Source organism: Scheffersomyces xylosifermentans, assembly GCF_036884685.1.
Source record: "Scheffersomyces xylosifermentans strain CBS 12540 chromosome Unknown RJT20scaffold_6, whole genome shotgun sequence".
Classification (NCBI taxonomy): domain Eukaryota; kingdom Fungi; phylum Ascomycota; class Pichiomycetes; order Serinales; family Debaryomycetaceae; genus Scheffersomyces; species Scheffersomyces xylosifermentans.
This window is the reverse complement of record NW_027042944.1, coordinates 1,344,789-1,361,304: the sequence shown is the minus strand read 5'-3', so window position 1 is coordinate 1,361,304 and position 16,516 is coordinate 1,344,789. Positions and strand designations below refer to the sequence as shown.

The 16,516-nt window shown below is 40.6% G+C and overlaps 6 protein-coding genes across 6 annotated transcripts; 4 read left to right on the top strand and 2 right to left on the bottom strand. All coding sequences in view use genetic code 12, as the record gives it.

The window, feature by feature from the left end:
* Window positions 1-727: 727 nt before the first annotated feature.
* On the top strand, window positions 728-4,068 carry CTN3 (carnitine O-acetyltransferase). The gene has a single exon (XM_064917633.1). The coding sequence runs from the start codon at window positions 1,181-1,183 to the stop codon at window positions 3,767-3,769; it is 2,589 nt and encodes an 862-aa protein (XP_064773322.1). The 5' UTR covers window positions 728-1,180; the 3' UTR covers window positions 3,770-4,068.
* Window positions 4,069-4,508: 440 nt separating this feature from the next.
* RJT20DRAFT_129974 (uncharacterized protein) lies at window positions 4,509-6,300 on the top strand. The gene has a single exon (XM_064917632.1). It carries the CDS (start codon window positions 4,523-4,525, stop codon window positions 5,942-5,944), a length of 1,422 nt encoding a protein of 473 aa, XP_064773321.1. The 5' UTR covers window positions 4,509-4,522; the 3' UTR covers window positions 5,945-6,300.
* Window positions 6,301-6,363: 63 nt separating this feature from the next.
* PNP1 (purine-nucleoside phosphorylase) lies at window positions 6,364-7,587 on the top strand. Its single transcript, XM_064917631.1, has one exon. It carries the CDS (start codon window positions 6,575-6,577, stop codon window positions 7,517-7,519), a length of 945 nt encoding a protein of 314 aa, XP_064773320.1. The 5' UTR covers window positions 6,364-6,574; the 3' UTR covers window positions 7,520-7,587.
* A 73-nt stretch (window positions 7,588-7,660) lies between these two features.
* On the bottom strand, window positions 7,661-9,119 carry SEC13 (GTPase-activating protein). The gene has a single exon (XM_064920680.1). It carries the CDS (start codon window positions 8,705-8,707, stop codon window positions 7,802-7,804), a length of 906 nt encoding a protein of 301 aa, XP_064773319.1. The 5' UTR covers window positions 8,708-9,119; the 3' UTR covers window positions 7,661-7,801.
* Window positions 9,120-11,298: 2,179 nt separating this feature from the next.
* RJT20DRAFT_55683 (uncharacterized protein) lies at window positions 11,299-12,303 on the top strand. The gene has a single exon (XM_064920679.1). It carries the CDS (start codon window positions 11,574-11,576, stop codon window positions 12,264-12,266), a length of 693 nt encoding a protein of 230 aa, XP_064773318.1. The 5' UTR covers window positions 11,299-11,573; the 3' UTR covers window positions 12,267-12,303.
* Window positions 12,304-12,308: 5 nt separating this feature from the next.
* RJT20DRAFT_129967 (uncharacterized protein) lies at window positions 12,309-15,568 on the bottom strand. Its single transcript, XM_064917630.1, has one exon. The coding sequence runs from the start codon at window positions 15,441-15,443 to the stop codon at window positions 12,354-12,356; it is 3,090 nt and encodes a 1,029-aa protein (XP_064773317.1). The 5' UTR covers window positions 15,444-15,568; the 3' UTR covers window positions 12,309-12,353.
* Window positions 15,569-16,516: the final 948 nt, after the last annotated feature.

Sequence of the window (16,516 nt, the reverse complement as noted above, 5' to 3'; positions counted from 1 at the left end):
CGGACTCCGAGTCTCTTCTACCCAATGATCAAATTGACGACAAGAAAAACCATCGACGTGATGGAAAAACAAGCCCTTTACAGGACTAAAGGAAACAACAGCCACTCTGTGGATCTCGGATAGCGTCTTTGTCTTTGGGACAACAGAAAACTCGGACTCCGGCCCCATTATTAATTTTCGGGGTCCTAATTTATGTCGAATATTATTGGGTGGATGTTGTTACTCCACACTTACCAAGAAACTACAGCATGCAGTTTTTCTCTTAACACCATTCATTTAAGCCCCACTAGAGCCCCCCACCTCCAGGTTAGTTAGGTTAGTTAGGTTAGTTAAGAACTATTAAGGTTGAGCAGTTCAACAAATGAACATGAACATGAACATTGGCACCTTTCATGTTCAGCGTTTTATACCGACCGACGTCGAACCAAGTAGTCTGTCTTAAACTGCTCAATTATTATCCTTCTCCTCTCATCCTCCACCACAATTTCCTCCCCACACTCTTTCACACTCTCACACCGTCTTTCTCTCTCTATACAACCTTATCTCCCCGAGCTTTTTTTCTACTCTTCTCGGAGCAACAGAAACGTTGGTTCGATTTGGACACTTCTCCTTTACATAGAACTTCATCTCCACCAAACCCAAAAAATGACCCCACATTTTCGTGATTTCTCTGGCGATCTGCAATTTATAGTTTTTTTTATAGTTTTCTATGGTTAATTGGTACGTACCACTTTTTTTTTTTAACATCGAAGAGGCGATAATAATCGAAAGGATTGGTTATTATAGGATATTTTAGGATATTATAGGAAATTAGGAGAGAATAGGATATAAATTTGCTCGGAGTTCTCGTTCCCTAAGTCGTTTTCCTTATATATATATACTATATATATAGAGTGAGATATCAGGTTTATTTGTAGTTTTTTGGAGGATTTGATAGTCATTGATAATCTTTGAGAGTGTTGATATTCATTGATAGTCTTGAGTGTGTTGATAATAGTATTGAAAGTCATTGAAAGTGTTGATCATTCTACTTGGTTTTTTTTTACTTTCTATTAATTTCATCAAGTACTTGTCATAGCTATTTGCATAGCAAAGGTTGACCAGGAGCAGCTTCAAAACACAATACTCCTAACAAACTATATCATAGTCCACCAAAATACATCTTCCTAACCTAACCCCAATGTCGTACTACACCTACGAGAATGAGGACCTGTTGCCCCGGTTGTCCGTTCCTCCATTGGCGGCCACAACCCAGCAGTTGTTGGCAGCACTCAAGCCATTAATGAGCTACGAGGAGTACAACGAACTCTTGATCGAGGCATCGGACTTTGTCTCCAATGACTTGATCAACTTGATCCAACAGCATTTGATAGCAGCGTCAGAGAACCCTACTCAGACCTGTTACTGGAATACGATTAACAACGAATCGGCTCCTGCCATCTATGGAGAGTTGAGAGGCGATATCCTTCCAAGAAACCCTTATTTAATCTTGGAGGAAGACCCATACTCAAAGACATTGAACCCACCAAACCAAGCCCAGAGAGCAGCCAATTTGATCAATTCTTCCCTCAAGTTCATCATTTCCCTTCGTAATGAAACCTTAAAGCCGGACTACACCCCGAAGAACAACAATCCGTTAACCATGAAGTGCTACTTAAACTTGTTCGGAACTACAAGAATCCCTGCTTCTCTCGACGATGACCACAATCACCATGTTTCCATAAAGAAGTATAAGAACATTAACGATTCCAGACACATTGTCATTATCTGCAATAACCAGTACTATTCCTTGGAAGTAATCACTCCATTCACGGAACAGGAATACGAGGAAACGAAGTCTAAGCACAAAATTTGGTTCAGTGACCATGAATTGTCATTGATTTTGCAGAACATCATCGATGTCCTGGAGAAGGTCGACCACATCGAATCTATTAACAACTCCATTGGTACGGTCACAACGCAATCATTGAAACACTGGAAATTGGCACGTATCGAATTGGGAAGAAATAACCCTGAGACTTTGGAACTCATTGACAATGCTTTGTTCGTTCTCGTTTTAGACGGTAACTCACCAGCAAATGACCAAGAGAAAACTGCAGTCATCTGTCACGGTTCCTCTGAGTTGTCTGAACAAAATGTTCAAATCGGTTCGTGTACTTCTAGATGGTACGACAAATTGCAATTGATCGTTACCAAGAACTCCGTCGCTGGTATTGTATGGGAATCCACTTCTATGGATAGTACTGCTATCTTGAGATTTATAAGTGATATCTTCACAGATTCGGTTCTTAAGTTGGCCAAAAACATCAACGGCTCGGAATACACTCTATTTGACAACAAAATCACTTTCGTGTCATCGAATGGCAATAACATAAAGCCCGAGAAGCTGAAGATCATTTTCAAGAAGACTCCGGAGTTGCAGAACTTGATCCACTTGTCGGAAACAAGATTGGCTGATTTGATTAACCAACATGAGTACAGAACTCTCAATGTCAAGTTAGACTCTCATTTGATTACTAAATTCAACCTTTCTGTTGATTCAATTCTTCAAATTTGCTTTCAGATCACTAACTACACTTTGTACGGAAGAATGGCAAACACTTTGGAGCCTATCACTACAAGAAAGTTTAGAGATTCAAGAACGGAGTTAGTGGCTGTTCAGAACGACTCTATTTCGAATTTAGTTAAGTTATACATCACCAATGCCAGTCCTCTGGACAAATGGGAGAGCTTCAAGAGGTGTAGTGAGCTTCATACCAAGCAATATAAAGAAGCCATGGTTGGTAAGGGATTCGAAAGACATTTCATGTCCTTAATCCAAGTGATAAAGAACCCTAATTCCGTGAAGAAATTGAATCAATTGAACACCAAATTGGAGCCTCTTCCAGAAATGGCCAAGATGAATTTGGATATTCCATTACTTTGTAATCCAATCATCGAGAAGTTGGTATCCCCGGAATTGTTAATTTCTAATTGTGGTAATCCCGCATTGCTGCTCTTTGGAATCCCTCCTGCTATTGATCAGGGATATGGTATTGGTTACATCATTCACACCGACAAGGTATTGATCACAGTTTGTTCTAAATACAGACAAACGGACAGATTCTTAGATACCTTCAATCGTGTGATTATGGATATGAAGAATATGTTAAAGCAGAGATCGAACTTCTTACTTGACATCAATGACAGCGAATCGAGGAAAGCTGAATTACAGAGATTGAGAATTGAACATGAATTGAAAAACATTGAACTCGATTTACCTCTGAAGAAACATCCAATTCCTTTGACAATTGATAGCTATGAGACGATTCCATATGACAATGTCGTTATCCATGCTGACTCTAGGTCACACTCCAGATCTGATTCTATAGAAAGCGATAGCGGTAATGATTTCGATTTATTGGGAGGTTATGCTTACTTTGATTTTGGTGAGTTGGATTCGAGATCTGACGAGCTTTCGAGAAATGAGTCTATTTTGAACAGTCATTCCAATTTGAGTTCTACTCTCAATTCAAGACACCATTCTGCTACAAACTTACACAAGTTATCGATGGCTCATGCATTTGCCACTAATGATCTTAAGGAGAAGCTCTCTATTTCAGAACGTATCAGAGACAAAATCTCTCATAGCGAAGACACTTTACCTTCTCCGGACATTAAAAAAGAGGGTTCTGTCTCAGCAGAGGATTCAGCAGAGGGCCCAACAGCAATCGACATTAAGTCAAGAAGTACCATCGGAAGACAGTTGGATATTTCAAAATTCGATTAGTCGTCGTTCTTATTTATTTTATATAGTCACCTCTTATTTATTCTTGTTTAACTTTATCAATGGACGTATTATTGTACCTTCAGAGTCCAAACTTTAATGCGCCGATGAGGGAATTCCGTAATGTACATTCTTATTCATTCACCCTTGTTTGTTTGTGCTTTCTATGAAAGTGCTTAGTAGAAGTCACAGAGAATTGAAACTTCCTTTCTTGGCTTCTTACCACCACAGATCATATTCGTTTATTGCTTCTTCTGTAGGGGCATGCCCGGACTTTCATTCTTGGTTGTCATATTATGCTGTAACTCTCTCAGTAGCACTAAATAGCCAGTAGCTCCCTCAGCAGCCATCTTTTCCCCCAGTCCTTTAGTAGCCCTTAGTAACCTTTGGTAGCCCTTATCAGTAGCCATCCAGCAGCCCATCAGCAGTACTCCCTCAGCAGCCCTTTTCCCCCTTATACATCTTAACTTCTGCTAAAAACTAAGCAAAAACTTTTCTGTGTAATTCACCTGCAATTCACCCCACCCACTCGTATCCCTCTCACTCACCACCCTCCCTCCCTACTACCCATCCTTCAACCAACCACCCATCCACCACCCAATAACCCAATAACCCAATAACCACCACCCATCCACCAAATCAATAGGCTGCAAATTTCCTGCATACCAAACATTTTGACATTTAAATTTCTGTTTTCGGATCCGAGAAGAGAACCATTTCTAAGCAGTTGTAGCAATTGATAAAAGGACCAGACCAATGCCACTTCCTATAGCTGGGATTGCTCCGTTGTCCAAGGGAATACTCCTGGTAACCGGTAAGGATGCTACCAAGTTTTTAAACGGGCTCATTACGTCAAGGTTGTTGCCCAATGTAGTTAAGAAGAAGCAACATACTATCAGTGACAAGGAAGACAAACATGCAAATCTAGCTGAGATCATAGATATCCATGAAAACTGGGGCTTGATGCACGAGGATATCTATGATCCAGAAAACGAGATCTTGATTGGAAGAGACGGAATCAACTCAATGTTCCTCAATTCTAAGGGTAGAGTCACCAGCGATTGCTTCTTGTACTCTAATCCATTCCACAACTTCAATAATTCGTTTGACGAAGTGATAAAAAAGCCCAGTTTCCTAGTGGAAGTCGACACCAAGAGCGTTTCTACGCTTGAGTCGTTGCTTAAATTACATAAACTCAGTGCAAAGGTAAAAATACTGCGCCAAGAGTCGATATATTCATACTACTACTACAGTGATACGTTAGAATTCGACCAGTTCTTAGAAGAAGTACAAGGCAAGTACTTTATGTCATTGGATCCCGTAGGAGCCTTACAAAATGCCAATTCATTCATTAAAGACGAGATACTATTCAACAGCAAAATAGCGTCAAGCATTGTTGGATTTGCAATTGATAATAGAATTCCCAATTTTGGATTTAAGTTGCTTACGAATAAGCCCTTATCGCAAGATAGTGATAGTGAAGAGACCATCTCCACAAACTCACTTTTCTCAGAAAGCTTCAGACTGAGCTTCCCTACAGCAATGACATCAGAGGAAGTAATAAATAAAAGAAGATATGTGAACGGAGTGTTCGAGATTCAAGATGTTTCCAAAGACACCTCTTTGTTACCCTTTGAATCCAATTTGGACTACATTAACGGCTTATCATTGGAGAAAGGATGCTACGTGGGCCAAGAATTGACTATAAGAACATTCAATAATGGAGTCATACGTAAGAGAGTCATGCCAGCTCAACTTTTTAACGTCAGCGATGAAGCCATAGAAGGCATTCTGGCCCAGGGTCATATCAGCATTGATTCAGCAGACCCCGTCATTGCGGATCTTAAACTTGCTAACCAGTCGTGTCTCCGCAAACTCGACTTGTCTCCATTGGTGGAACTGGCCGAGGAGACAGAGGACTCTTTGTCCAATGCCTCCAATGCCGTCCAGAACCCGTTCGGCTCCTCTCCTTTTGCAGAGTCCAAACCGGTACGCCGGAGGAAGACTTCAAGTGGAAAGATTCTCTCCATACAGGATAACTTGGCATTTGTGTTGATGAATTTGGCAGAAACGGAGAAGACTGACCTCTTCAAGATCCAGATTCCTAGCTTAGAGGGTGGGGAAAAGGTTGTTGGTGTGAAGATTTTCACTCCGGACTGGTGGCCTCAAGAGGAATAGTAAATATATTGCAAGTGTGATAATGTACATAGTATATAGTATATAGTTTATAGTGTATATATACCCATTGCTTAAGCTCAAGGCTAACGACTATAATTATATGCTTGAAGCTGGGTTTATGACAACAACTCAGCTTCTTCTCCAAAATTTGATAATCTCTCCTCTGTAGTACTAAACCCGTATCCCTGTCATACCTCCCTCTTGCTTTAATCAACTATCCCATCCCCATACAATGGTTCCAAAAGGGCACTGTCTGCAAAAAAAAACGAAGAAAAGTACACAATACAAAATCACATCACGTGACCAATTACCGACCCGAGACGGTAATTCACAGCGGTTACAACGCATCGTATTTTTTATAGAACATCTGCAATCCTCATAGTTAAGGTTTCACTTTGTCCGAAGAATAATAAATATCCGGATAAGAGATCAGAAAATACAGTTAAATACAGCAGCAGGTCCAGTTTCTTTTTCTATTTGTGCATATTCTTCTTTTTGTTAGTGTTATAAGATATAACTATAAGATAGTAGTAGTGGTTGGAGCAACTGTTGGATACGCGTGAAAGTAGTACTATAACTATATATATAAGCCCGATCTAAAACAAGAAATCTATAGATTCATTCAAAAAAATGGCCGAAAGCACACTGAAAATGGCTGAAAACTCGCCTCCTCAAGATTACCTCGAGGTCATAGAAAAGGCTGCAACAAAAGTCAAAACGCTTTTGGCAGCCAATGAGAAGTTGACGAAACCAAGAGTTATGATCATCTGTGGATCTGGATTGGGAGGCATTGCAGACGTGTTGCATCCCGACGACAAAATCGAAATCGCCTACTCCGAAATTCCAGGATTCAAGGTGTCTACAGTCCCAGGGCATGCTGGTAAGTTGATCTTTGGACTCATTGGATTCAACAAGGTCCCTGTCATGTGCATGGTTGGTCGTTTGCATTTCTACGAAGGTTACACATTCCAAGAGACCACTTTACCAGTTCGTTTGGCCAAAAAGTTGGACGTTACAACGGTAGTAGTCACCAATGCCGCAGGAGGTGTCAACCCAGTATTCAAACCAGGTGATCTTATGCTTATTGACGACCATATAAACTTCCCAGGTTTGGCAGGATATCACCCATTGAGAGGACCTAATTTGGCTGAGTTTGGACCAAGATTCCAGCCTCTTTCCGATGCTTACGATTTCGATTTGAGAAAGTTGTTCTACACTAAGGCCAAGAAGGACCTTGGAATCGTCCGTAACATCCACGAGGGTACATATTTCTTTGCAGCTGGCCCTACATTCGAAAGTAGAGCTGAGGTCAGAATGATCAGATCTATGGGAGGAGATGCTGTCGGTATGTCCACCGTTCCAGAAGTGATTGTTGCTCGTCACTCTGGATTGAAAGTGTTGGCATTGTCTTTGATCACCAATGCTGGTGTCGGTGAAAAGCCACCCAGTGCCCTTACAGAAGATCCTAAACCATTGGATGATGGTATGGCAAGTCACGAGGAAGTTTTGGAGGCTGCTAACGAGGCTTCCAAGGATGTCCAAAAGATCATCGAAGCAACTATCAACGAGTTGTAAGTCTACAAGATTCTTCATTGCGATGAAAAGACGTCAAATAGTATAAAATAATGTTAGTATAAACGATATATACGTAGACGATACTAATGGTACAAAATTAGACTGTAATAGACATACTTCTAGTTAATGGTGAGAATGGCATTATATCATAAACAGAGAAATGAAGATTTTGGTGATAGGTATGTCATGTGCTGAATCAGTTTCAAATTAGTAACTATCTATGTCACAGTGAGCCGAAAAAGATCATTACATGATACCTTATAATGGGAGGAGGAGCTGGATCTACTGGTCAACTTCACCAGCAGACTCCCACTTGCCTTGAAGGTTCTCCTTCCATAAACTCACCTTGTTGTCACCGCCAGAAACTGCCAAAATGTTTCCTGACAATGACCATGAACATCTCCAGCATACATCTGGGAACTTGTCTTCTGTCAAAAGCTGACTCTGCCACTTTCCACTCTTATCTTGTGTCCAGATTTGCACAGTACGATCTTGAGATGCAGTGGCAATGTAAGAACGAACCAACATCGATGGAGACCATGCGACGTCACGAACCCAGTCGGTGTGGCCCTCTAACTTGGCCTCCTCGACGTATGTGTTGTTGACGGCATCGTATTTCCAGATCTTGGCCAAATTGTCGGAACCACAAGTGACAAATCTACGCTGTTGCTTCAATGAAGCTGCATCCTTGCTGCTTGGGGAGGATGTTGATATTGGGGCCCAGGAGGCGGAGTTCGCGCCTATGGCGTGTGCATCGAAGATTACATGCGATGTGGTGCCGTCGTCGTTGAAGTCTACTACTGATACTTTGCCATCAGAGGAAGTGCACAATAACACGGCACCCAATTCATGTGGAGCCCAGCTGACTGAGTTGACACTGGCTTGGTGTACGCTGTGAGCGGCAATGATAGACCATTGTTGAGTTTCTGGTTGTTCTTTCCAGATAAGGGCTTTACCGTCGAAAGAACAGGAAGCCAATATAGAACCGAATTTAGGATGAGCCCAAGAGACCTGCCAAACGGGGCCTTCGTGGCCAGTTAAAGTAGTCACGAGCTTGTAGTTCTCGGTTCCTTCTATTTCGAAGATTTTGATCGTCTTGTCGGACGAGCTTGTGGCCAAACGCTTGCCGTAGTAGTCCAACACAGCGTCGTGGATCAAGTCGTCGTGGGCGTTACCGATTGTGACCATGATGCCGAGTCGAGGATGAAGGGGTGAATTTTGGGGTAAAAAGCTGGCGGAAAGCGGACAGAGATCACGCTGGGATAGATTTGAAGCGGCTGGTGCTTGTAAACGGGGTCAATGCTAAGGATCGGGGCCTGTAATGACACGGCAATGAAGATAAACATGGTTGAAAAGTCAAGCGGTTAATGTTAGCGGTTAAAGATTTGATTGAAGGACGTGTTAAGAAAGTGAGAAAGCGCGCGTTACCCGGATGTGGTGGTGGTGGTGGTGAGGCGGTGGGTGGGGATTAGTGGGAGAGAGAAGAAATAGTGAGGGTAGTTAGTGGGATGAGAAGTTAGTGGGATGAGAAGTTAGTGGGATGAGAAGTTAGTGGGATGAGAAGTTAGTGGGATGAGAAGTTAGTGAGGGAAAAATTAGTAGGAGAGAGTGGTGGGAAAGAAGAATTAGTGGGAGGAAGAAGTAGTGAGGGAAGGTAGTGTGAGGAGGTAGTTACTGGGAGGAGTAAATATTAGTGGGAGGAGTGAGTATTAGTGGGAGGAATAAGTATTAGTGGGAGCGAAGTTTGGTGAGGAAATTTAGTGGGAGAAGTTTAGTGGGAGAAGTTAGTGAGAGAAGTTAGTTAGGAATTTAGCTGGAGAGGAAGGTGAATTTAGCGAGAGGAAGTGCTTTTAAGTGTGTAGGTGTAGGTGTACGAGTTGGTTTAGAGGTTTTAATGGTGTAGAGGAAGTTGTGGCAGAGAAATTGTCTACTTGTTTAGTGAGAGAGTGGAAGTACCCGTGAGGATGAATATAAGAGTGACAGTGAGTGAGAGTACGCAAAGAGTTAAGCTGCTATTTGTTATTCTTCCTGTTTCGTTTAATGGGACGGTGGAAAGTGCTGGTGACAATTCTTGGTAAACGAAAATAGTAAAAAATAGTAGATAATATAGTAGAAATAGAAGAAGAACTCACCAACGCAGCAGTTGAATGTAAGAACCTCATAGAGTATATTCTTTCACATTCGCTAATCTTCAGCAATTCTGGGAGTAAACAACGAAATACTCTGTTGTCCTACTCTTGTGATAATATGAAAGTGGTAGTGTTGCAGTGAGGGAACTTTAGTGGCTCAGCGAGGGGAGGTTCCTCTGTAGTTCCTCTGTAGCGAGGAATTCCGTGGTGTAGTGAGACAGTCTCACAACGTTCATAATCTCCAGCGAGACGTCACTACGAACAGGGCTTCCATCGGTGGAACAGAGGCAGCATCACGCATTGAAGTAACAATGGTAACAACAATACCAACAGAATTGGATGTCGGTGATTCAGTGATGTCAGTGTTAATGATGATCCATGGGTGTATTGCAAGTGTGAGGTGGAAGTGAAGGTCTTAAATGAGTGTAAATGGGGAGAAGTCTGTAACCTTTCTTAGCTAATGTAGTTCAATGTCTACTAACAAAGTTCATGCTAATGCAGTGCTTACAACTAAAGAAGCTGGCTGTGGAAGTTGACGAGATGGAGGAGAGCAACTTTCACATGAATTGTCCCAACAGTGACATTCACCGATATTACGATATTACGTTCAAATAACACACCTTGTAAATGAATCATATTAGAATTTTTAATGCTACGTATTACAGAGCTATTACGTATATTACAACGCATTACGATGTATATTATCACAACGTATATTAAACAACTATTACTATGTACTGTAGTACTATAACGTCTATTACAGTGTCTACCGTATTACGACGAATATTACAATGAATATTACGATGCATACAACCACTATAAAATCTGTATTACAACATATTACAGTACTACAAGCTAAGCTACGTATTACACTATTACGTTTATTACACATTACTTAGTACTTGTTATTCCTAAGTCTTATAGTACTACGTATAACTACGTATTACCGTACTACGTATACATACTACCCGTTAATTCTTACTACGTTAGTTAGTTATATTCTCTAGTACAACAACCTGCTACCGTACAACGTTCATTATTCCTAAGCTCTGATACAACAACCTATTAACACGATAGTTTCACATTGACATACCTCTTTAGATAATATACACCTCGTTAGATCATATACTCCTCTTCAGATCACTTACATACCTCCTAATTTATTACTCTCATTAGTCTTCTTCTCTCTTCCCTCCTTTCATTCCTTTTTTCGCAGCCTTATTACTTGATCCGGTTCCATTGCCACTTCTGGTAGTCACTTTCTTCATTCTTTTGTCTCTCTCGTGTCTTCTTCTTCTTCTTTCGTACAGTATCGTTGTTGATGTGATCTGGTCTCCTGTTGCTAGATCTTTGTTAATACAGTACCGACCGTTCATTATGTAAGTAGTCTGTAACTGCTTACTCTCAATGAATGTTGATATTTTACGTAGTTAACCCAGTTTACATAAACACAACTAACACCATTACATAGTGAGCATCATAGTTAACAATTTAGCTAACAATTTAGTTAACAATTTAGTTGCATCATACTTAACATCATACTCAAAACATAGTTAACATCATACTTAAGACATAGTTAACACCACAATTCCCAGCACACTTCACAACATATTAACAGCAACTGATAACTTGACGTTACAACATCAACATACTTCACATACTTCACATACTTGACTTTAACGCTCATTACAAGCTATCGTCATTTTAACAAACACATCTCAATCATACGTCATATCATCGTACTTCAGCCTCATATACGTAACGTTACATACTCGACGTTACTTGATCGCTTCGTATCCTTTACATTCTTCATACAACATCATCACCTTACTGTTATTAATCCCAAACTCAACTTGCTGAAGCCATCTCCACCACTTCACAACTCTACCACTTCTTTTATAATTCACCTCAACAACATCCCCACCATGGAAAAGTCCTTCGACGAGATCCAATCAATCTCATCTCTTCTCCATTCCCTTACAATCCAACTAACCGACTCCTCGGACCACATAACAAAGCTCCAGAAACTAGCCACAGATCTCGTATCTTCCGAACAATACGACCTGCTATCACAACCACAACCGGGCCTGGATGATTCCAAAAAGATCACCGAATTGACTCCCGAAGACGAGGAGAACCTAATGATTCAATTACTCGAGAAAGAACGTCTCTCCTTGGTATTGGAGGTCCAGAAACACGATTTCCTCGGTGAAAAGTTGGTCGAACTAGTCGACCAGAATGAAGATATCGTGGAAACTGTCAAAGAATACCTTCAGTCCAAGGACGCCATACGAAGGGAAGAAGAAGACTTCGCTAAACGAAGATTCGATAATTATATGGATAACATATTACAACCCACAATCGACCAATTGGACTCAAACTTATTTGATCTTTATACGGGAGTCCATAGAATACAAGAGTCACTCAAGGAGTTTTCTTCAACAACAACGAAGGCAGAGGAAAAGCTCCTTTCAAAACAATACCAGGACGATTTGAATTCGTTGGTAGGTAGCTTGAATAGTATCTTGAAGCGATTTAAAGATCCAGGAGCTCATGACGAACAAGAAGCCAATGATATAGAACCATCCGATTTGAAACTTCTATCGAGTCTCAATTAAAACAACTCTAACCAACGGCTCACTACGGCAGATTTCTAAATTATGTATATATGTATTAATGAATTATGTCCTTTTAAATATTTCCTATTAAAGCGAGTCTCTATTCTGTAGCACCGATACGCCATCAACAGACGCCACGCTATCCCTTGCAGGCTGCCGTCCAATCATGGAGTAAGCCAGCTTAATGATATCCCTGTTCGGGTCAAGTTTTACCCAAGTATCCCTAATACGATCCAAGTTCATATGTGCTCTATCAAATTTGAAAATATGGAAGAGATAGGTGACCAATTCGAATGAAAATACAATAATCATCTTGAACATGTGCCCAAAGATACTTTGCTTCTCAGGAACTTCCTTCGTATTAACTTCTATCGTACCACCCAATCTGGAAATGATTTCATTTCTTTCGCTAACATTTGAAAACACTTCTTCAAACTTACGCAGGTGAATTAAAGTATCTATCAATTTGGTCATTTTACCTCTGCTTCGATCGTTCAACTTGATGTCTAGATCCTTACTATATTCTTCTAATTCGTTGATTCTCTTAATCACGATTCTCGTTTCATAAACCAAACGGTCAATTGTTGTACTCAATTGATGTACATCATACTTCAAGTTTCCAATCAAGTCTTCATCAACCACTCTTGATTTGTTCATATTCATTTGATTCTGCACGTTGCCTAATTTCTTGAGCTCAAGATTCAATACCTGGTAAGTTCTTATCAAGTTGCCATTAGGCACAATTCCTAAAGATTCAGGAACTGATTCCGTATCATATAGCTTCTTAAGATTGTCATACTTCATCAAGCTGTTGATATTATGAAGGTACCTGTCGCTGAAGATATCTATTGTTTGAAAGGCAATATCGGGTTTCTTGAACATACAGTTATCAATTGCAGAGCAGCTCAAACTTCTTCTGATGGTATGAGAGTTCCAAACAACAGCTGGATCAATTACATTGTCCTTCTTCGACAAAACTAGTAAATTCAAGTTTGCTTCATGACAGTTTAAGAGATAAGGATACGAATTTCTCCTATTCAAATTTCTCAGGAACGTCTTCAATGGGTTATCACAAAGGGCCCCGTCGTCGTCGACTGGTTCGCAAGCACCACTAATGCTGGACGGACTTGGCTGTTTCTGAAGGCCATCAAATGACGATACTTCACTTGGAATCTGAAGTAAAGAATCAACAATGGAGTTGGACATCAACGACATCTTTTTCAGATCTGTTGAAGGACGTCTCAAATGCTCGAGTTGCGAAGCCCCTGTAAACCCTTGCGGTCTTTTGGAAGCGGCGTTATAGGCAGTCAATAAGTTTCTTCTATTCTGAAGTCCTAATTTCATCTTACTCAAACCACGAGAGTAACGGGATATATCAGTCATAGATGTTGTTCCAGGGTTTTGTGACTGTGTGAGTTTGTCACGTAAACTTAGGAAAGTATACTGCTTCGCTATATCGTCTGCTAGGGGTCCATTACGATGACGATGGGTATGATTGTGTGTATGGTGTACATGTGTATGTGCTTGTGAAGAATTGTCTCCATTTGGAAGTGGAACAGACGCAGCACTGTTGACTCCATGAAACAAACGGAATAAGGTCTTTCCGTTTAAGTGATTCTTCACGAGAAATTCTAGATCTAACGTCTCTACGTCTAAAGGTGTGACATTATCAGCCAATTTGGCTATTCTATTTCTGATCCTTCCTCCACCGCCTGATTTGGTCGCTGACATTGACATGTCATCTGCATCCTTGGCTGTAATTCGATCTTGCACAGTATTCATAACAACGTTGGTCAATTTCTTGAATTCCATACCATACTTGTTTTTCTTATACTGTGAAGGCGAGTTAATACTCAGTCTTGCGTTAGTGGAAATGGATGAAGATGCAGTCAAGTCAAAAAAGTTGTCTTCAGGATCGTACATATTCTCTGGACTATTGTAGATCTTGGTGCCGCTTGCGGCATTCTTGTCGGGAATTAGTTTGGCATTGGTTACAGTGAAGAGCTTGTTCAAAGTCTCCAAATCTAGTTTATGTCTCTTTTCTAACTTATACTGCTTTTGGAACTGCCCTATCGAAAGCATAAAGTTCTCGAAGTCGAAGGCATCTTTTGGTACATCACAACCTCCAATAAGTTGCAATCTCAACTTTATACTGAGAACCAAACTTATTATAGCAGCTACAGTTCTTGAAGGCAAAACTCCCTGTTTTGGATTAGGTTTAATGTTGAAATGAGGTAAGCCGATCAAATTCCACCAGTTCAAAATAGCTTCTTCTGTCTTGTTACAGAGAAGTCCGTCACAGTACTTGGGATCTAGCAAATCAAAGTAGAATAAACATATTTGGATAACATTTACAAGCTCTCTGATAGCAAATTTTACCGGAATGTTGACATTGTAGATCTTGTACATCTGTCTGAACTTGTCTTCATTTGCATCGGACATCTTATCTGTTACCAAGGACACAGAACGACCACTACATTGCAATTTTTTCAAGTCTGAGTTTATAACGAAAGCAGTTTCGATTGTTCTTGGGTCTCCCAGTGCTATGGGAATCAAATTAAGATTCGAAGGTAATGAACTCAAGTTTGTCACGAAACAAACCTCATTGGTAGAAAAATCGGCAGTTGATAATGACGCCAAACTTCCATTAAATGATGAATTGGACAAACTTATATCGCCCACGCTTGCTCTAGTGTTGGTAACCGTTTGTGCTAGGTTGTTTTCGTCCATTTGCTTAATTTTGGAGTGATTCAACATCAACTCATTCAAGTATTCCTGGAACCGTACTGGATAGTATTTAGACTGTTTCTTCATGATTGTGAACCGAACAACTGCCACTTTCGATGACGGATTACCGGTGAATGTCGATATCACTGTGCCGATTTTCCGGTCGTTAACCCATTGTTCGACTAGATAGATATCAAAGCCGGAAATCGTGGATTCTTCTAAGAGATGGAACTCACCAGATGCAATGAATGCTTTCTGGAAGTACCGTACAGCATTGAAGTCCAGAATGATATAGGTGATGAATTCGTTTGGATCCACCACTCCGATCTTCTTTCCCGAGCCTGTTGTTGATATTGATCCGTACCGAGAAGACACAGCCTGGACGCTATTACTACCGGCGGCGTGTGAAACCGTTCCATTACCTCGATATGAGGAACTGGGTATGTCCATATAGCCGATTTGTGTGTAGATTGCAAGATTCCACCCGTTCAGTCTTCAGCGCAACAAGTTTCTACCACACCAGCAGGGCTGAGCACGAGTAGAATCACAGGTTTACCACGACTGATACCGCCGTTAAACCAGGGTAAAGACTGCAAATGAACCTGTTCGTGATGTAAAGTGGGAGGCTTAATAACCGTTAGTAAGGGAAGGGGGTCACGTGATGGAGAGAGAACCTGCACAGCCACCGAAGGTGTATAGAGAGTGTATAGAGAGAATGTATGGTGGTGGGGTGGGGATGGTGGTGTTGGTTGGGAGAGGGAATGGAGTTGGTAATGGTAGTCATGGTAGTCATGGTGATATTGACTATGGGGTTAATGAATGTAGTCATGGGGATGTTGACTAGGAGAGGGAATGGAGTTAGTCATGGTAGTCATGGTAGCCATGGGGATATTGACTAGGAGAGGGAATGGAAGGTAGACGGTTGGTATTGTCTATGCTTAATTTTTTTTTTTTGTAGACTATAGAATATGGGGTAAAGAATATCGCAATTTAATAAATACATAGAAAGGAGAAGGATGAAAGGATGAAAGGATGAAAGGATGAAACTGACTAAGAGATTTTATTAACGCAGTTGGTGTAGAGATATGAATAGTTTAAACTGCTGCTGGAAGGATGTAACGAATACCTTTTTCTTTTCTTTTGCTAAATTGGTGAAAGCAATGAAAATCGGTAATATTGCAAAAATATCCAAAATAGAATTGATGGAAGAAGAATAATACCTTACTAGTGTGAGAATGAGGTTGTGAAAGTAAAAAGATTTTTCAGGAATTTGGGCTGGAAGTGCTGCTAGAAGAGCACCTAGTTGATATAATAATTTTTGCAATTTTAATACTAGGAGATTTACTAGATAGATAGATAGATAGACAGATAGGCAATATGCGTTGAGAAGGCCCGTTAATTCAATCGGTTGGGGGGAAGATCATGATCTTGCTGATTGTGTGACAATTTAAATTGGTACCAAACCTATCAATTTGATATGAATCAAATTATAATTAGAGATAGCAAAAGAAATACAGTAGATA